This window comes from Danio rerio, chromosome 4 (genome assembly GCF_049306965.1).
Source record: "Danio rerio strain Tuebingen ecotype United States chromosome 4, GRCz12tu, whole genome shotgun sequence".
Classification (NCBI taxonomy): Eukaryota; Metazoa; Chordata; class Actinopteri; order Cypriniformes; family Danionidae; genus Danio; species Danio rerio.
This window is the reverse complement of record NC_133179.1, coordinates 42,154,922-42,175,337: the sequence shown is the minus strand read 5'-3', so window position 1 is coordinate 42,175,337 and position 20,416 is coordinate 42,154,922. Positions and strand designations below refer to the sequence as shown.

Below are 20,416 nucleotides of genomic sequence, written 5' to 3'. Positions count from 1 at the left end.
TTTTAAAAAATGGATTAGTATTTTATACAAAGGGGCAACAACAAGGATTAAATGTAATGGTTTTTTAACAAAAAATGTAAACATCACACTATCGATCAGACAAGGGTGTCCGCTATCAGCTCTTTTATATTCATTAGTGGCAGAACCCTTGGGATTAATGATAAAACAAGATAAGGAGATAAAGAGAATAGGACTGGATGGACAAGAAACAAAAATATTCCAATACGCAGATGATACAACTCTTTTAATGAAAGATATCGAAAGTGTAAAGAAAGCAATGCAAATAGTGCAAAAATACTGTCGAGGATCAGGAGCAAAAATAAATGAAAGTAAAACGGAATACATGAGATTAGGAGAGGTAGGAAATTTAACAGAGCTGTTCACTTTTAAAGAAACTAAAGAAATTAAGATTTTAGGAGTTTTAATGGGGAAGGATGAAAAGAAAGCAGATGATACAATGTGGGAGGAAGTGCTGGGAGGGATTGAAAAAAGACTAATATTCTGGAAAAACAGGACATTAACATTAAAAGGGAAGGTTTTAGTGTTAAATGTTTTAATGGTGTCAAAGCTGTGGTATATTTTATATGTGTCTGCAATGCCGATGTGGGCAGAAAAAAGGCTGAAAAAATGTTTTTTAGATTTTTTATGGGAGGGGAAACCAGCAAAAATTGCACATGCCACTTTAATAGGGGAAGTGGATAAGGGAGGACTGGGGTTGATGGATGTAGAACAAAGAAAAAATAGTTTGAGGGTCAAAATAATAAAAAAGTACTTTGACAAAGGAACTGAAGCATCGTGGAAAGGAACTGTGGGATATTTTTTTAATAAATGTGGTAATTTTAATTTGGGGGACAGTATTTTATGGATGAAAACAAAAAACTGGATGGCGGAGAGGGTGCCGGATTTTTATAAAGAATTGTTAAGAGCTTGGGGCAAATTTTTAAACAATGTGCATTTTAAACCTCTAGGAAGAGAGAACATTTTAAATCAGCCTCTTTTCTTAAACAACTGCATTTTAAATCAAGGGAGGGAGATTTGTTTAAAGAAATGGTGGGTGGCAGGAATAGTTAAAGTAAGGGATATTTTATATGAGTTTAAAGAAGGTTTTTTACCAGTACAATGCATTATTGATGCCATGGAAGAAGCAAAGGAAGAATATAGCAGACAAGAAATAAAAAATAAGTACCAAATAATTAAAACTGCAATCCCTCAAGAATGGATTAAAAAAATTGAAAATAAAGAAGATGACGTTGATGGAATGGAAGTATATGTGAGAATAGGGGAGAAATTGAATGATTTTAAGGAATGTACTGTGAAAAGTTTTTATTGTGTTTTTAGGGATGCAGTTTTTAAGAAACCTGTGGCAAATGAATACTGGATGAAAAAATACGAGATAACAAATGAGAACAACATATGGGAAAACATGAGAGGTATTTTTATATAAACAAAACTGGCAAACTTAGAATATTTTATCAGACACAGAGTGATTTTTACTGATGCCATTTTAAATAAAATTGGGATGGAACAAGATGCAATATGTAAAGTGTGTAACGAAGATGATGAGGGGCTTTTACATTTATTTTTACATTGCAAACAGTTGGATGATTTTAATGAAAGATGTAAAGAAATTATCTCAATATTAAAAGGGGAGGAAGAAATGGAATGGAATAAGGTTTTAATGTTGGGATTGGAAAATGAATGTGCATGTAAAAACAAAAAGCGAATTAACTTGCTGGTAATGTTGATGAAAAGCGCAATATGGGAAAGAAGAGTTGTAATGAGAAAGGAAAAAGTGCGACTAAATGTATGGAACATTTTTAAAAGAAAATTCTTAAAGTATGTACAATGTTTGTTTTATTATTTTTATCATGAAGAAAAAGTTGATGTTTTTTACAAGGTTTTTACGGTTGAAGTATGTCAGATTTTAAAGGACTGTGAATTGGACATTTCTCTTTTAAAGGACTGAAAGGACTCTGGAAATAAGACCATCGACCACCAATGAACTGCTTTTGAAATGAAATGTCTTGTGCAAATATGTGTAAAATGTAAAATTGTTATTGTATGAATATTTCTTTATTAATAAAAATAAAAAAATAAAAAAAAAAATCTCATCTGAACTCGGAAGTAAAGCAGGGTCGGGCCTGGTTAGTACTTGGATGGGAGACCGGAATACCAGGTGCTGTAAGCTTTTGGAAGTCCTTCATTTGGCAGCTGATAGACTTCCCCGTGTCACAGCTTCGCTGCCATTATTTTTCCTCGCCTTCAAGGGCATTTTTTCTCTGTCGGTGCTGTGTCGATGCCAGCTGAGCTGCGCTCGTTCCCTGGTGCTGCGCCTGTTTTAAATGGCCAACTCTTGACGGCCTCTTTCGCTTACGGCCATACCACCCTGGAAATGCGCGATCTCATCTGAACTCGGAAGTAAAGCAGGGTCGGGCCTGGTTAGTACTTGGATGGGAGACCGCCTGGGAATACCAGGTGCTGTAAGCTTTTGGAAGTCCTTCATTTGGCAGCTGATAGACTTCCCCGTGTCACAGCTTCGCTGCTATTATTTTTTTCTCGCCTTCAAGGGCATTGTTTCTGTCGGGGGTGTGTCGATGCCAGCTGAGCTGCGCTCGGTCCCTGGTGCTGCGCTTGTTTTAAATAGCCAACTCTTGGCAGCCTTTTTCGCTTACGGCCATACCACCCTGGAAATGCCCGATCTCATCTGAACTCGGAAGTAAAGCAGGGTTGGGCCTGGTTAGTACTTGGATGGGAGACCGCCTGGGAATACTAGGTGCTGTAAGCTTTTGGAAGTCCTTCATTTGGCAGCTGATAGACTTCCCCGTGTCACAGCTTCGCTGCTATTATTTTTTCTCGCCTTCAAGGGCATTGTTTCTGTCGGGGGTGTGTCGATGCCAGCTGAGCTGCGCTCGGTCCCTGGTGCTGCGCCTGTTTTAAATAGCCAACTCCTGGCGGCCTTTTTCGCTTACGGCCATACCACCCTGGAAATGCCCGATCTCATCTGAACTCGGAAGTAAAGCAGGGTTGGGCCTGGTTAGTACTTGGATGGGAGACCGCCTGGGAATATCAGGTGCTGTAAGCTTTTCGAAGTCCTTCATTTGGCAGCTGATAGACTTCCCCGTGTCACAGCTTCGCTGCTATTATTTTTTCTCGCCTTCAAGGGCATTGTTTCTGTCGGTGCTGTGTCGACGGCAGCTGAGCTGCGCTCGGTCCCTGGTGCTGCGCCAGTTTTAAATAGCCAACTCTTGACGGCCTCTTTCGCTTATGGCCATACCACCCTGGAAATGCCCGATCTCATCTGAACTCTGAAGTAAAGCAGGGTTGGGCCTGGTTAGTACTTGGATGGGAGACTGCCTGGGAATACCAGGTGCTGTAAGCTTTTCGAAGATCTCATTTGGCAGCTGATAGACTTCCCCGTGTCACAGCTTCGCTGCTATTATTTTTTCTCGCCTTCAAGGGCATTGTTTCTGTCGGGGGTGTGTCGATGCCAGCTGAGCTGCGCTCGGTCCCTGGTGCTGCGCCTGTTTTAAATAGCCAACTCTTGGCGGCCTTTTACGCTTACGGCCATACCACCCTGGCAACGCCCCCTTGAGTTTGACTGAGTCATTGCTTTCAAGGAAGTGTGAGGTGGCAGTAGGGAGAGAAAGGCTCTCCCATTTTGATTTGCTTTATTGTTTTTTTTCTTGATTTTGCCTAAATTAAATTGTATTAATTTTGTTTAGTTTTAGTTAAACCCCAGACAGTGTTATCTGTTTGGGGTTAAAACCTTTTGAAAGGATGGACACTTTGGTAAAGGAACTGGAACTGAAAATGGACTATGGCAGCATGGACAAAGCTACTCCTGAAAACAACAATTCAAGAGATTCAAACAACTGCATCGACGATAATGACACATGGGCAACTGTTGTGGCAAGAAGGAGGAAAACTAAATCAGACACAAGTAGAGAAGGAAGTGGAGAAATGCAACAAACTAAAGGTAAAGCTGAACACTTGGAAAACAGCCAACAAACAAGTCATAGAAATGAGATGATAAACAAACTGAAAAGTCAAGCTAGATTTCAGCGACAATATAAAAAAGAAACAACTCTGACAATGACTGTGAAAGATCCTGAAAATATCACTGTAACGATGATTATAAAGGCTGTGGAAGATAAGACTGGAATTGGAAAATTGTTTGGACTGAGGAAAAAATCCAATTTTGACTATGAACTTACTATGGAAAATGAAACAGACTTTGATCACTTAATGGATGGACTAATGATTAACCAACAATTCTGTCAAATATTAAAACTCTGCGCAACTGAGAGAATGGTTTCTTTTTTGAACTTACCCAACTATATTCAAGATAGTGAAATCATCCAAAAGCTTGTGGACTGGGGAGTTTCTCCAATTCTCCCACTGAGAAGAAGATAATATCCAGGAACAACTGTGGCTGATGGAACAAGGTTTATCAGGGTGAAATTTCCAAAAGAAGTTATGAGTCTTCCTTACAATGTAAAGTTTGATACAGAGGAAGGACCAAAATATTTTAGAGTCATACATGATCAGCAGATAAAAACATGCAGATCATGTGGAAGTGCTGAACATGAAAAAAAAGACTGCCCACAATTTGTGTGTAGAGAATGTCTGGAGCAGGGGCATTTTGCGCGGGACTGTAAAGCCCCACGGTGCCAAAGCTGCAAAAAGACAATATTGTGGTGCAGATGTGAATCGGATGAGGAAGAGACTGGAGTTATGGAAACGAACAAACAAATGGAGAAATCAAGCAATGAAGAACGGGAAGAGGAAGTACAGGAATTACCACTGGATGATTTGAATGAACAAGAAGAGGAGCAGGCCATGAGTGAAGAGGATGAAGGAGATGCAGCAGAGACTGAGGCACAACATCTAATGAAAGACGTTGGACAGTATATGGAAGAAGAACAAGGAGCAGCAGGTGAAAATACAGAAAGCAGAATTGAGGAAGAGGTAAGCGATGATGATGATAATGAAGAAATAAATATTGGGACTAAAGACAGAACAATAGACAGCATAAACAGAAGACGCAGAAAAACTGTACAATTAAATATTCAGCAAGTGCTTAAGAAACAGAAATTACGAAAGGAAGCAAAAGCAAAACTAAAAACTGACAGAAATGATCTAAGATTTTAGATCATAAAAAAGACTACAAATGATTGATGATTTGTTTCATTTGGATTTTCTTTTGTTTGGATGGCTTGTTTTCTTTTATATTTCTAATGAACAACTTATGTTTGGTTTCAATTAATGTAAGAGGGCTGTCATCCAAAGTGAAGTTTGAAAATGTAATTGCTTTAACAGAAAAATGTGATGTTATATGTATACAAGAGACTGGATGGAATGAAAACATTGTTAATGATTTTAAAAAATGTTGGGATGGGGAAATATTGTATAATAATGACCCAAATAAGAAAAAAGGCATGGCAATATTAATTAGAAGGGGAATAGGATATACATTTGATGTTTTATTTAAAGATAATTATGGAAGGATTTTAACTATTAAAATTATGAATAAGGATGAAGAAATAACAATATGTAATATACATGCTCCAAATGAAGACTTGGAAAGAGTTACTTTTTTTAAAGATCTAAGTGTTTTAATGAGTGGATGGAATAATGTTATTGTTTTAGGAGATTTTAATACTGTTTTAGAAAGAATAGATGTAGATGATCATATGGTGTATAGAGCAGATGTTGTAAGAAGAGAACTGAAACACATGATTGAAAAACATAAATATGTAGATGTATGGAGAGAGAGAAATAGAGCCAAAAGAGAATACTCAAGAAGGCAGTGGGTGAATACAGTTTTAAAACAAAGCAGATTAGACTATGTTTTATGTACAAGGAATTTAGAATCTTTTATTTCAAATATTTTTTACAAGATTTTTAGCTGTAGTGACAATGATTTTCTGTATGTAATGATGGATTTCAGTGGAGTTGAAAGAGGACCAGGTGTATGGGTGTTTAATACAGAGCTTTTAAAGAATGATTTTTATAAAATTGAAATGGAAAACATTATTATTAATAGTGTAAATGACGAGTTATATGAGGAAGAAATAAGTGTGTGGTGGGACAATGTAAAATTAGAGGCCAAAAGATTTTCAATAGAATGTTCAAAGAAAATGCAGAAAGCCAAAAGAGCTAAAGAAAGACAATTAAACAAAGAATGGGAGAATGAAATGGAAAAGATAACAGAAGGAAATATGGATATTAGGAGAATAGTGATATTAGAAGAGAAACTGAAAAAACTAGAAGAGGAAAAATGTATGGGAGCTAGAATAAGAAGTAAGATAAAAAATACAGTGGAAGGAGAAAGAAGTACAAAGTTCTTTTATGATCTAGAAAAAACACGACAAAAAGCAGATTTGATAAAGAATGTCTCAACAAAAGGGAAAACTGTCAAAGATAAAGAACGTATTTTAAGAACCGTTAAAGATTTCTGTGGAACTTTGTTTAAAGCAAAAGGAGTTCTTGAAGAAGATAAGGATTTTTTATTAAATCAAATAAAGGTTAAAGTAAGCGAAGAGGATAAAAAACTGTGTGATGGTGATATAACTGAAGAGGAGATCAATGAAGCTATAACACAATTAAGTAATGGGAAAAGCCCTGGTTTAGATGGTTTGACATCTGAATTTTATAAGACTTTTAAAGATGTTTTAATTCCAATTTTAAAAGATCTTTTTATTGCTATTTTTAAAAAAGGACAGTTGAGTGAGAGTATGAAAGGAATGATTAAAATAATTTATAAAAATAAAGGTGATAAAGATGATTTGCAAAATTATAGACCTTTAAGTATGCTTAATACAAATTATAAAATATTAGCAAAGATTTTAGCAAACAGGCTTAAAAAGGTAGTTCCCACTCTTATCACTACTAACCAGGCTTATGGTGTTATAGGAAGAGATATAGCAGACACAGTAACAAGCATCAGAGATTTAATCTGGTACATAAAAGAAAAAAAAAGATGAAGGATTTTTATTCAGCATAGATCTAGAAAAGGCTTTTGATAGAGTTGAGCATAGCTATTTATTTGACATAATACAAAAATTTGGCTTTGGTGAGAATTTTATTAAGTGGATAAAATGTTTTTATACAGATATTTTTAGTTGTTTTAAAATGAATGGATTTTTAACCGACTACATTGAGATTTCTAGATCTATAAGACAAGGATGTCCTTTATCAGCGTTATTATACACATTAGTTGCTGAACCATTAGGCTTAGCTATAAATGGAGAAAAGGAAATTAAAGGGTTTAAAATAGAAATCAATAGAACAGAACAGAAGATTTTTCAGTATGCTGATGATACCACTCTATTTTTAAAAGATTTTAAAAGTGTTGGAAAAGCTATGGAAATATTTGATAAATATTGTCGAGGATCGGGAGCAAAAGTAAATAAAGAAAAAAACTGAATATATGAAAATGGGAAAAGTAGACGTTCCACAAGGAAATTGGGAATATAAAGAACAAAAAAATTACATAAAGATCTTAGGCATTACACTGGGATATGATGAAATTAAAACTAGAGAAATAATTTGGGATTAACTTATAAATAAAATGGAAAAAAGATTATGTTTTTGGAAACAGAGAGTATTGTTTTTAAAAGGAAAAGTACTGGTATTAAATTCTCTTTTTCTATCTAAGATGTGGTATGTTTTAAGTGTTGTTAGTCTACCTACGTGGGTGTATAAGAAAATAAAAACTATGATTTTAAAGTTTTTATGGGATGATAAACCATCTAAAATTGCATATAACACTATCATAAAAACTGTACAATTGAATATTCAGCAAGTGCTTAAGAAACAGAAATTACGAAAGGAAGCAAAAGCAAAACTAAAAACTGACAGAACTGATCTAAGATTTTAGATCATAAAAAATACTAATGATTGATGATTTGTTTAATTTGGATTTTCTTTTGGTTGGATGGCTTGTTTTCTTTTATATTTCTAATGAACAACTTATGTTTGGTTTCAATTAATGTAAGAGGGCTGTCATCCAAAGTGAAGTTTGAAAATGTAATTGCTTTAACAAAAAAAAAATGTGATGTTATATGTACACAAGAGACTGGATGGAATAAAAACATTGTTAATGATTTAAAAAAATGTTGGGATGGGGAAATATTGTATAATAATGACCCAAATAAGAAAAAAGGCATGGCAATACTAATTAGAAGGGGAATAGGATATACATTTGATGTTTTATTTAAAGATAATTATGGAAGGATTTTAACTATTAAAATTATGAATAAGGATGAAGAAATCACAATATGTAACATACATGCTCCAAATGAAGACTTGGAAAGAGTTACTTTTTTTAAAGATCTAAGTGTTTTAATGAGTGGATGGAATAATGTTATTGTTTTAGGAGATTTTAATACTGTTTTAGAAAGAATAGATGTAGATGATCATATGGTGTATAGAGCAGATGTTGGAAGAAGAGAACTGAAACACATGATTGAAAAACATAAATATGTAGATGTATGGAGAGAGAGAAATAGAGCCAAAAGAGAATACTCAAGAAGGCAGTGGGTGAATACAGTTTTAAAACAAAGTAGATTAGACTATGTTTTATGTACAAAAAATTTAGAATCTTTTATTTCAAATATTTTTTACAAGATTTTTAGCTGTAGTGACCATGATTTTCTGTATGTAATGATGGATTTCAGTGGAGTTGAAAGAGGACCAGGTGTATGGGTGTTTCATACAGAGCTTTTAAAGAATGATTTTTATAAAATTGAAATGGAAAACATGATTATTAATAGTGTGAATGATGAGTTATATGAGGAAGAAATAAGTGTGTGGTGGGACAATGTAAAATTAGAGGCCAAAAGATTTTCAATAGAATGTTCAAAGAAAATGCAGAAAGCCAAAAGAGCTAAAGAAAGACAATTAAACAAAGAATGGGAGAATGAAATGGAAAAGATAACAGAAGGAAATATGGATATTAGGAGAATAGTGATATTAGAAGAGAAACTGAAAAAACTAGAAGAGGAAAAATGCATGGGAGCTAGAATAAGAAGTAAGATAAAAAATACAGTGGAAGGAGAAAGAAGTACAAAGTTCTTTTATGATCTAGAAAAAACACGACAAAAAGCAGATTTGATAAAGAATGTCTCAACAAAAGAGAAAACTGTCAAAGATAAAGAAAGTATTTTAAGAACAGTTAAAGATTTCTATGGAACTTTGTTTAAAGCAAAAGGAGTTCATGAAGAAGATAAGGATTTTTTATTGAATCAAATAAAGGTTAAAGTAAGTGAAGAGGATAAAAAACTGTGTGATAGTGATATAACTGAAGATGAGATAAACGAAGCTATAACACAATTAAGTAATGGGAAAAGCCCTGGTTTAGATGGTTTGTCATCCGAATTTTATAAGACTTTTAAAGATGTTTTAATTCCAATTTTAAAAGATCTTTTTATTGCTATTTTTAAAAAAGGACAGTTGAGTGAGAGTATGAAGAAAGGAATGATTAAAATAATTTATAAAAATAAAGGTGATAAAGATGATTTGCAAAATTATAGACCTTTAAGTATGCTTAATACAGATTATAAAATATTAGCAAAGATTTTAGCAAACAGGCTTAAAAAGATAGTTCCCACTGTTATTACTACTAACCAGGCTTATGGTGTTATAGGAAGAGATATAGCAGACACAGTAACAAGCATCAGAGATTTAATCTGGTACATAAAAAAAAAAAAAAAAGATGAAGGATTTTTATTCAGCATAGATTTAGAAAAGGCTTTTGATAGAGTTGAGCATAGCTATTTATTTGACATAATCCAGAAATTTGGCTTTGGTGAGAATTTTATTAAGTGGATAAAATGTTTTTATACAGATATTTTTAGTTGTTTTAAAATAAATGGATTTTTAACCGACTACATTGAGATTTCTAGATCTATAAGACAAGGGTGTCCTTTATCAGCATTATTATACACATTAGTTGCTGAACCATTAGGCTTAGCTATAAATGGAGAAAAGGAAATTAAAGGGTTTAAAATAGAAATCAATAGAACAGAGCAGAAAATTTTCCAGTATGCTGATGATACCACTCTATTTTTAAAAGATTTTAAAAGTGTTGGAAAAGCTATGGAAATATTTGATAAATATTGTCGAGGATCGGGAGCAAAAGTAAATAAAGAAAAAACTGAATATATGAAGATGGGTAAAGTAGACGTTCCACAAGGAAATTGGGAATATAAAGAACAAAAAAATTACATAAAGATCTTAGGCATTACACTGGGATATGATGAAATTAAAACTAGAGAAATAATTTGGGATGAACCTATAAATAAAATGGAAAAAAGATTATGTTTTTGGAAGCAGAGAGTATTGTTTTTAAAAGGAAAAATACTGGTATTAAATTCTCTTTTTCTATCTAAGATGTGGTATGTTTTAAGTGTTGTTAGTCTACCTACGTGGGTGTATAAGAAAATAAAAACTATGATTTTAAAGTTTTTATGGGATGATAAACCATCTAAAATTGCATATAACACTATCATTGGAAAGGTGGATGAGGGAGGACTAGGACTTATAGATCCATGGATAAGAATGAAAAGCATGAGAATTAAAACATTAAAAAAGTTTTTAAATGAAGACAATATTCCATGGAAAAGCATAATGAGTTATTTTATTAATAAATGTGGACAAATAGGAGATGATTTCTTATGGATGGCATTTAAAGACCGCATGATAGAAAATATTCCTGAGTTTTATAAAGAGTTGTTGAGAACATGGAAATGCTTTTATAATAATATACAAACTGAGATTGAAGGGAGAAAACTTTATTTACAGCAACCCTTATTTTTAAATCAGAACAATAAAAGCAAAAAGCAAATGTTTTATGAGAACTGGTATGCAGTGGGTTTTAGACAAGTAAAAGACATTTTATATGAAATAAAACCTGGGTTTTTACCGACTCAAGCAATAATAGATACACTGGAGGAAATAGAAGATGTAGATGATAAAGAAAAAATTGAAGATCAATACAAGAAGTTAAAATTAGCATTACCAGATCACTGGATCAAAACTATCGATGAGAATAAAAAAGAAACTGAAAATAGAAAAATAAAAGTTTTTTTAAAAATGGATGAAGATAAAATTAGTATCAATGATTGTCCTATCAAGATGTTTTATACATGTTTGTGTAATACTGTGTTTAAAAAACCTAAATCAAGAGAATTTTGGGAAAAGTTATTTGATAACTTTGATACTTCAAGTATATGGAAAAATGTAAGATCAATTTTAAAAAGTCCAGCATTGGAAAACTTTGATTTTATGTTAAGACACAACTGCATAATGACAGAGATTATCTTTAAAAAGATTGGGGTATCACAAGATGATTTGTGTAAAGTGTGTTTGGAAAAAAAGGAAGGCGTGTTACACCTATCTTTAAATTGTAAAAAGTTGAGTGATTTTATGAAGATGCTGAAAACAATGGTGTGTAATTTTATGTATGATGAAAACATTATTTTAGAAGAATGGGATACACTGTTTTTATTTGGTTTTAATGGGAAAACAAAAAATAAGTTTGCTCTTAATTATATGTTGACTCTTGCAAGATTTACAATATGGAAAAGAAGAAATATTATGAAACAAAAGAAAAAAGAAATTCCATTGGTTTTGTTGTACAAACAGATTGTGACTGAGGAAATAATGGTTATATATGACTATTGCAAAATGTATGAAAAGATGGACATTTTTGAAAAATGTATTACAAAAAATAATCCATATATTGTACAAACTTGGACTGGTTTTGAAGTTTTCTTACCTGGAGATTTTTAAATATTTTATCTTTTAAATATTTGTATGTATAAATGTCATGATTGTTGATGATGTATTTTTTAATAAAGAAAAAAAAAAAAAAAGCTTGAATCTGCTCAGGAGCAAATGTCTTTCCCACGATAAGATTGCAACATCTTAAAGTCTGCACTGGAAGTCTCTCTCTGCCATTGCTCGTTTTAGCAAGAGCACCCTATTGAAACAGGAACAGTAAAGATTCACAATTAGAGTAGTAATACTCTATAACTGGATTTGAATATAATAACAAAAACAATGTGGGGTCTGCTGTGATGGAATCAGTAACTTTCACTCTTTTGTGAAACAACAGTTACCTTGTAATCAGGTGCTTAAATGCATCGCAGCTGGCTGCCGTAAGGAGAAGACTTCAAATGCCTTGAGGTGTGCTCAAATAGAGACAGAACTGTGGTTGACAGGAAGGTGGGAGTGCTTCCTAATCTGGTATTAAGGAGGTCTCTTTCTTTGTGGAGGAGCTCCAGCTAGGCATGGCTAAATTGAACTGATTTCCCAGAGCTGTTGCGCTACTTGAAACAAGTTGGTGTCGAAACTGCTCAGGGAAAGCAGCTTTGAAAGGTAGTGTGGCCGAGGGGTCTAAGGCGCTGGATTTAGGCTCCAGTCTCTTCGGGGGCGTGGGTTCGAATCCCACCGCTGCCAGATGTGGTTTTAAACACGGCCAAACTGCTTTAGTGTGTGCGCGTTCGCAGTGAACGCTGGAAGTGAGAGAGTAAATTTAAGTCGTCAACTAGTCAGTATAATGTGTTCTTTGAAACTCACGGCAGACTCGTTGGTGTGACAGCAACACATCCCCAAGCTCGAATCTGCTCAGGAGCAAGTGTCTTTCCCACGATTAGATTGCAGCATCTTAAAGTCTGCACTGGAAGTCTCTCTCTGCCATTGCTCGTTTTAGCAAGAGCACCCTATTGAAACAGGAACAGTAAAGATTCACAATTAGAGTAGTAATACTCTATAACTGGATTTGAATATAATAACAACAACAACGAGGGGTCTGCTGTGATGGAATCAGTAACTTTCACTCTTTTGTGAAACAACAGTTACCTTGTAATCAGGTGCTTAAATGCATCGCAGCTGGCTGCCGTAAGGAGAAGACTTCAAATGCCTTGAGGTGTGCTCAAATAGAGACAGAACTGTGGTTGACAGGAAGGTGGGAGTGCTTCCTAAGCTGGTATTAAGGAGGTCTCTTTCTTTGTGGAGGAGCTCCAGCTAGGCATGGCTAAATTGAACTGATTTCCCAGAGCTGTTGCGCTACTTGAAACAAGTTGGTGTCGAAACTGCTCAGGGAAAGCAGCTTTGAAAGGTAGCGTCGCCGAGCGGTCTAAGGCGCTGGATTAAGGCTTCAGTCTCTTCAGGGGCGTGGGTTCGAAACCCACCGCTGCCAGGCAGTCCTTTTAGGATGCTTGAGAATGACCTCTCTGCTTGAGCAAACAGACTTGCGAAGAGATACTGCATGCTTCCGCTCACATCCAAATGTAGACTCCTTGGCCAAAGTTGAAGGGCTTCACTAGGAAGCTCTGCGTCCTCTCTGCTGTTCTGCTTCCGTAAAATTGGGCAGAAAACGGACCACTGCATGAATTCATCTAGGGTAGCGTGGCCGAGGGGTCTAAGGCGCTGGATTTAGGCTCCAGTCTCTTCGGGGGCGTGGGTTCGAATCCCACCGCTGCCAGATGTGGTTTTAAACACGGCCAAACTGCTTGAGTGTGTGCGCGTTCGCAGTGAACGCTGGAAGTGAGAGAGTAAATTTAAGTCGTCAGTATAATGTGTTCTTTGAAACTCACGGCAGACTCGTTGGTGTGACAGCAACACATCCCCAAGCTCGAATCTGCTCAGGAGCAAGTGTCTTTCCAAGTGTGCCGCAAGCCTACGTTTGAGTGAAGGTTTCGGCCGTTAGATCGCCCCCTGGGGGCTGGCTGCAGTACAAGTCATAAAGCCCGCCTCCTCCGTGTTAATGAAGGAGACTTGAGCCCAAATAAAAAAAAATATTACACTTGCAATAAAATGTCCCAAAAGATAGTTCTGGTGGATTAAGGCACTGGTTATTGTGCTGAAATAGGTGCAGATCTTCATTTTTGTAAACAGTTTGTTTTTAGCAGTAATTTAATGCTGGGCGTGTCATCGTGATTGACAGCTGTGATTGACAGTTTCTCAAAGCGCGGCGTCTGAGCTTCGGCAGGAGACTGAAGTAGACTGAAGTGTTATTATTCGATTTCTGTGTTATTTTACCATGACAAAATGAGTTCAGCAGTAAACTATAGTTTCTGACATACATGATCCTGGTGGAACACTGTTTATTCGCTAAGTTCAGGGCTTTTTTCGGGCTTTATTAGTTTGCTGATACACGCCTAGCCACCCAGATAGCAAAACACAGTTCCGGCTAGATTCTCGCCTGCCGGAGACTTATCTCTTAGAGCTCAGACTGACTAATGTTACCTCTGCTGGACCTACTCCGGATGCCTGGACTCACTGCCCGATTCCAGTCCGAGTCAATCGAGCCAGATGCGGCGGCCGAGCGAGCAGGCGCTGCCGCATGCGAGCTGGAATCAGCCCGCGACGCCGCGAGTAAGTTATGCGCTGCGGCCTGGAGCTGGCGCGATTGAATATATAAAACCCTCATATTTGTTAACGTTATTACGTCCATTTGTGTTGATATGACAGCAAACGCATGCTGAGAAGTTCGGGGGGCGTAGTTGATTTTACATAAAGCGTTTGATTGGAAGCTCGACTCTGCTCATTTTCGCGGCTCCTCCTCTGGCTCCATCAGACAATCCTTCTGCGCATGTCTGGCTCCAATTTCAGCAGTCTTTTGCGACAGTTTGTGCCCGTCAAGCAGGCGTTTTGCCCTCAAGGCGTTCAATGGGAAAAAGGGCTGTCGCGTCGTCCATATTTTTTACAGTCATTGTGTCTTTCCCACGATTAGATTGCAGCATCTTAAAGTCTGCACTGGAAGTCTCTCTCTGCCATTGCTCCTTTTAGCAAGAGCACCCTATTGAAACAGGAACAGTAAAGATTCACAATTAGAGTAGTAATACTCTATAACTGGATTTGAATATAATAACAACAACAACGTGGGGTCTGGTGTGATGGAATCAGTAACTTTCACTCTTTTGTGAAACAACAGTTACCTTGTAATCAGGTGCTTAAATGCATCGCAGCTGGCTGCCGTAAGGAGAAGACTTCAAATGCCTTGAGGTGTGCTCAAATAGAGACAGAACTGTGGTTGACAGGAAGGTGGGAGTGCTTCCTAATCTGGTATTAAGGAGGTCTCTTTCTTTGTGGAGGAGCTCCAGCTAGGCATGGCTAAATTGAACTGATTTCCCAGAGCTGTTGCGCTACTTGAAACAAGTTGGTGTCGAAACTGCTCAGGGAAAGGTAGCGTGGCCGAGCGGTCTAAGGCGCTGGATTAAGGCTCCAGTCTCTTCGGGGGCGTGGGTTCGAATCCCACTGCTGCCAGGCAGTCTTTTTAGGATGCTTGAGAATGACCTCTCTGCTTGAGCAAACAGACTTGCGAAGAGATGCTGCATGCTTCCGCTCGCATCCAAATGTAGACTCCTTGGCCAAAGTTGAAGGGCTTCACTAGGAAGCTCTGCGTCCTCTCTGCTGTTCTGCTTCCGTAAAATTGGGCAGAAAACGGACCACTGCATGAATTCATCTAGGGTAGTGTGGCCGAGGGGTCTAAGGCGCTGGATTTAGGCTCCAGTCTCTTCGGGGGCGTGGGTTCAAATCCAGATTGCAGCATCTTAAAGTCTGCACTGGAAGTCTCTCTCTGCCATTGCTCCTTTTAGCAAGAGCACCCTATTGAAACAGGAACAGTAAAGATTCACAATTAGAGTAGTAATACTCTATAACTGGATTTGAATATAATAACAACAACAACGTGGGGTCTGGTGTGATGGAATCAGTAACTTTCACTCTTTTGTGAAACAACAGTTACCTTGTAATCAGGTGCTTAAATGCATCGCAGCTGGCTGCCGTAAGGAGAAGACTTCAAATTCCTTGAGGTGTGCTCAAATAGAGACAGAACTGTGGTTGACAGGAAGGTGGGAGTGCTTCCTAATCTGGTATTAAGGAGGTCTCTTTCTTTGTGGAGGAGCTCCAGCTAGGCATGGCTAAATTGAACTGATTTCCCAGAGCTGTTGCGCTACTTGAAACAAGTTGGTGTCGAAACTGCTCAGGGAAAGGTAGCGTGGCCGAGCGGTCTAAGGCGCTGGATTAAGGCTCCAGTCTCTTCGGGGGCGTGGGTTCGAATCCCACCGCTGCCAGGCAGTCCTTTTAGGATGCTTGAGAATGACCTCTCTGCTTGAGCAAACAGACTTGCGAAGAGATACTGCATGCTTCCGCTCACATCCAAATGTAGACTCCTTGGACAAAGTTGAAGGGCTTCACTAGGAAGCTCTGCGTCCTCTCTGCTGTTCTGCTTCCGTAAAATTGGGCAGAAAACAGACCACTGCATGAATTCATCTAGGGTAGCGTGGCTGAGGGGTCTAAGGCGCTGGATTTAGGCTCCAGTCTCTTCGGGGGCGTGGGTTCGAATCCCACCGCTGCCAGATGTGGTTTTAAACACAGCCAAACTGCTTGAGTGTGTGCGCGTTAGCAGTGAACGCTGGAAGTGAGAGAGTAAATTTAAGTCGTCAGTATAATGTGTTCTTTGAAACTCACGGCAGACTCGTTGGTGTGACAGCAACACATCCCCAAGCTCGAATCTGCTCAGGAGCAAGTGTCTTTCCCACGATTAGATTGCAGCATCTTAAAGTCTGCACTGGAAGTCTCTCTCTGCCATTGCTCCTTTTAGCAAGAGCACCCTATTGAAACAGGAACAGTAAAGATTCACAATTAGAGTAGTAATACTCTATAACTGGATTTGAATATAATAACAACAACAATGTGGGGTCTGCTGTGATGGAATCAGTAACTTTCACTCTTTTGTGAAATAACAGTTACCTTGTAATCAGGTGCTTAAATGCATCGCAGCTGGCTGCCGTAAGGAGAAGACTTCAAATGCCTTGAGGTGTGCTCAAATAGAGACAGAACTGTGGTTAACAGGAAGGTGGGAGTGCTTCCTAAGCTGGTATTAGGGAGGTCTCTTTCTTTGTGGAGGAGCTCCAGCTAGGCATGGCTAAATTGAACTGATTTCCCAGAGCTGTTGCGCTACTTGAAACAAGTTGGTGTCGAAACTGCTCAGGGAAAGCAGCTTTGTAAGTTAGCGTGGCCGAGCGGTCTAAGGCGCTGGATTAAGGCTCCAGTCTTTTAGGGGGCGTGGGTTCGAATCCCATCGCTGCCAGGCAGTCCTTTTAGGATGCTTGAGAATGACCTCTCTGCTTGAGCAAAAAGACTTGCGGAGAGATACTGCATGCTTCCGCTCACATCCAAATGTAGACTCCTTGGACAAAGTTGAAGGGCTTCACTAGGAAGCTCTGCGTCCTCTCTGCTGTTCTGCTTCCGTAAAATTGGGCAGAAAACGGACCACTGCATGAATTCATCTAAGGTAGCGTGGCTGAGGGGTCTAAGGCGCTGGATTTAGACTCCAGTCTCTTCGGGGGCGTGGGTTTGAATCCCACCGCTGCCAGATGTGGTTTTAAAGGGCCATGAAACCCCCTCTTTTCAGCAGGGTGTTTTCACACCTCTACTTTGGAAAAAGTCAGAAAAGTGGGCGTGTCTAGCTCTGTTTAGGGGGGGAGTGTCAGAGGAAGAAACTTGGCTTGGTATGGGAGTATCTATTTGGGCGCGCTGAATTTCAGAGTCAAAACACACACCCACAGCGGACAATGTGACTGTGTTTACATGGACATCTGTAGTCGAATTATTTGCCAAATTATTAAATGGTGGACTTTAACTGCAGTTTGGCTCTTTCATTCAGGGAATTCATTCATGTCCCTTGCGACAAACGAGATATTTGATTCGAGGAACTGCTCTAAGCGTGTATTTGTCATGCAATGTTTGATACCGCACGGCGAATGAGAGAAAAAAAAAACTCAGCATTTCCCGGAAACTTGGATGCACACGGCAGGTAGCATCAGAAAGCCGCGTGTGTTATTCCGGTCACACAATCCAACACAAGTTTATAGTTTGGTTGTAACTGTTAGTGCAAACTTGTTTACACTCGGTGCAATAGTTTGTTTGATACGAATAAAATACGAACTGAATAAACAAAGAGCACTGGTCGCTCACTTACCAAATCTGTAGAGACAGGACAATCACCAGCAACAAGAGCCGCGTCTTTATTTAGAGGAGACTAACGTTACAAGCGAATCCGGTGCCCGCAAATCCGGCTGTGTCCGCATACGCTGTTAGCGGATACGCTTCGTGGAGGGGGAACTGGAATTCCAGAAGGGAACAGAATCGACTGCTACACCGGATCTCAGCGTTAGCAGATCAGAACAGCTCTCAGGTAAACAATAATCCTCCTTAGACACGTAAGTTATTGTTGTCGCGCGTCGCGTACACTTAATCCACACGAGTCTGCGCTCTCACAGAGAGAAAATAAAAACGAAACTTAACTGCAGCAAACTATAAAAGCAACACTTCACGCTTGTTTTGCCAACACAACGTGGCGTCTTTGTCGTCTACACTCTGACAGTAATGAATATTAATGAAGTTGCACAATAGAGCGCGCTGATTGGTTTGAACCAAGCCTTACTCATGCATTAATGCATCACACTGTAAGACGTAATAAGACTCACTCTGGCACAGACGCCCAGTCTGCACGCTGGAATACAGGCTATTATGTCATGACCGTGACGCAGCTTAAAAAATTCGTTTCAAACCGGAAGTACGAATTTGCTTGAAATAACGCAAAAACAACCAATTTACACTTTTTAGTGAAATATAAGTGTCCTAATAGTGTTTTTAGCAGTGTGGGACACATATACGACTGTCAACAGCTCAAAAAATGTGTTTTGGTGTTTCGTGACCCTTTAAACATGGCCAAACTGCTTGAGTGTGTGCACGTTCGCAGTGAACGCTGGAAGTGAGAGAGTAAATTTAAGTCGTCAACTAGTCAGTATAATGTGTTCTTTGAAACTCACGGCAGACTAGTTGGTGTGACAGCAACACATCCCCAAGATCGAATCTGCTCAGGAGCAAGTGTCTTTCCCACGATTAGATTGCAGCATCTTAAAGTCTGCACTGGAAGTCTCTTTCTGCCATTGCTCCTTTTAGCAAGAGCACCCTATTGAAACAGGAACAGTAAAGATTCACAATTAGAGTAGTAATACTCTATAACTGGATTTGAATATATTAACAACAACAACTTGGGGTCTGCTGTGATGGAATCAGTAACTTTCACTCTTTTGTGAAATAACAGTTACCTTGTAATCAGGTGCTTAAATGCATCGCAGCTGGCTGCCGTAAGGAGAAGACTTCAAATGCCTTGAGGTGTGCTCAAATAGAGACAGAACTGTGGTTGACAGGAAGGTGGGAGTGCGTCCTAAGCTGGTATTAAGGAGCTGTCTTTCTTTGTGGAGGAGCTCCAGCTAGGCATGGCTAAATTGAACTGATTTCCCAGAGCTGTTGCGCTACTTGAAACAAGTTGGTGCAAAAACTGCTCAGCGAAAGCAGCTTTGTAAGGTAGTGTGGCCGAGCGGTCTAAGGCGCTGGATTAAGGCTACAGTCACAACAAGAAATAACGACTGATGAAAAACCCACACTCACTAAAAAGACTTTATCACGTGGAAGATCTCGGAAATCCAAGTCTAGGTGTAATTACAGCTGTAAACAGAGTAAAAAGAGTTTCTGTCAAAAGCCAAACCTTGATGTTCACACTAGAAAGAAACCTTACACCTGCAAACAGTGTGGAAAAAGCTTCTATAATACAGGAAACTTAACAGTGCACATGAGAATTCACACTGGAGAGAGGCCGTACACATGCCAACAGTGTGGAAAAAGCTTCTATTCTACAGGAAACTTGGCAGTGCACAGAAGAATTCACACTGGGGAGAGGCTCTACTCTTGCCCTCAGTGTGGAAAGAGTTGTAAGCAAAATGGCAATCTTGAAACCCACATGAGAACACACACTGGAGAGAGAAGCTTTATTTGCACACAGTGTAGGAAAGGTTTTTCTCAAAAACAAAACCTTACCATCCACATGAGGATTCACACTGGAGAGAAACCTTACACATGCACAGAGTGTGGTAAAAGTTTCCCACATACAGGCTCACTCAAACACCACATGATAAGTCACACCGGACAGAAGCCGTTTGCATGTGTTCAGTGTGGAAAGAGCTTCACAACCAAAGCTAGCCTCATGAACCACATGAATGGTCACACTGGAACCACATGTGATCATTGTGGAAAGAGTCTCGCATGCAAAGACTCCATTAAGCAACACATGAAGACTCACTTAGGAGAGCGTTTTCGATGCAGTGAGTGTGGAAAGGTCTTTAAACATAAAAGAAGCCTCATCAATCACATGAAGCTTCACAATGGAGAGAAAATATGAGGCCTTGTCCAGCGGAGCTTAAGGCTTTCCCGGGATAGCATCTCGGGACAAGTGTAAACTCTTGAATACATCTCAAGTTACTGGAATGAAACCCTTTGAACCTGAAGATTTAAACTCAATAACTGAAGAGGGGTGAAGATGTACCAGATTGTGAGA

At 38.5% G+C, this 20,416-nt stretch overlaps 1 protein-coding gene and 12 non-coding genes across 13 annotated transcripts; all 13 read left to right on the top strand.

Moving 5' to 3' along the window:
• Positions 1 to 2,368: 2,368 nt before the first annotated feature.
• Positions 2,369 to 2,487, top strand: LOC137493713 (5S ribosomal RNA). Its single transcript, XR_011013688.1, has one exon. It is a non-coding gene; the product is annotated as a 5S ribosomal RNA (ribosomal RNA).
• A 179-nt stretch (positions 2,488 to 2,666) lies between these two features.
• On the top strand, positions 2,667 to 2,785 carry LOC137489908 (5S ribosomal RNA). Its single transcript, XR_011009270.2, has one exon. It is a non-coding gene; the product is annotated as a 5S ribosomal RNA (ribosomal RNA).
• Positions 2,786 to 2,963: 178 nt separating this feature from the next.
• Positions 2,964 to 3,082, top strand: LOC137489906 (5S ribosomal RNA). Its single transcript, XR_011009268.2, has one exon. It is a non-coding gene; the product is annotated as a 5S ribosomal RNA (ribosomal RNA).
• A 178-nt stretch (positions 3,083 to 3,260) lies between these two features.
• LOC137489907 (5S ribosomal RNA) lies at positions 3,261 to 3,379 on the top strand. Its single transcript, XR_011009269.2, has one exon. It is a non-coding gene; the product is annotated as a 5S ribosomal RNA (ribosomal RNA).
• Positions 3,380 to 4,734: 1,355 nt separating this feature from the next.
• Positions 4,735 to 20,332, top strand: LOC137491424 (uncharacterized). The gene is made up of 2 exons (XM_073946751.1): positions 4,735 to 4,936; positions 19,413 to 20,332. Exons 1-2 carry the CDS (start codon positions 4,735 to 4,737, stop codon positions 20,258 to 20,260), a joined length of 1,050 nt encoding a protein of 349 aa, XP_073802852.1. The 3' UTR covers positions 20,261 to 20,332.
• Positions 12,384 to 12,465, top strand: trnal-uag (transfer RNA leucine (anticodon UAG)). Its single transcript has one exon. It is a non-coding gene; the product is annotated as a tRNA-Leu (tRNA).
• On the top strand, positions 13,126 to 13,207 carry trnal-aag (transfer RNA leucine (anticodon AAG)). Its single transcript has one exon. It is a non-coding gene; the product is annotated as a tRNA-Leu (tRNA).
• On the top strand, positions 13,411 to 13,492 carry trnal-uag (transfer RNA leucine (anticodon UAG)). The gene has a single exon. It is a non-coding gene; the product is annotated as a tRNA-Leu (tRNA).
• trnal-aag (transfer RNA leucine (anticodon AAG)) lies at positions 15,195 to 15,276 on the top strand. The gene has a single exon. It is a non-coding gene; the product is annotated as a tRNA-Leu (tRNA).
• trnal-aag (transfer RNA leucine (anticodon AAG)) lies at positions 16,004 to 16,085 on the top strand. Its single transcript has one exon. It is a non-coding gene; the product is annotated as a tRNA-Leu (tRNA).
• Positions 16,289 to 16,370, top strand: trnal-uag (transfer RNA leucine (anticodon UAG)). Its single transcript has one exon. It is a non-coding gene; the product is annotated as a tRNA-Leu (tRNA).
• trnal-aag (transfer RNA leucine (anticodon AAG)) lies at positions 17,023 to 17,104 on the top strand. The gene has a single exon. It is a non-coding gene; the product is annotated as a tRNA-Leu (tRNA).
• trnal-uag (transfer RNA leucine (anticodon UAG)) lies at positions 17,308 to 17,389 on the top strand. The gene has a single exon. It is a non-coding gene; the product is annotated as a tRNA-Leu (tRNA).
• Positions 20,333 to 20,416: the final 84 nt, after the last annotated feature.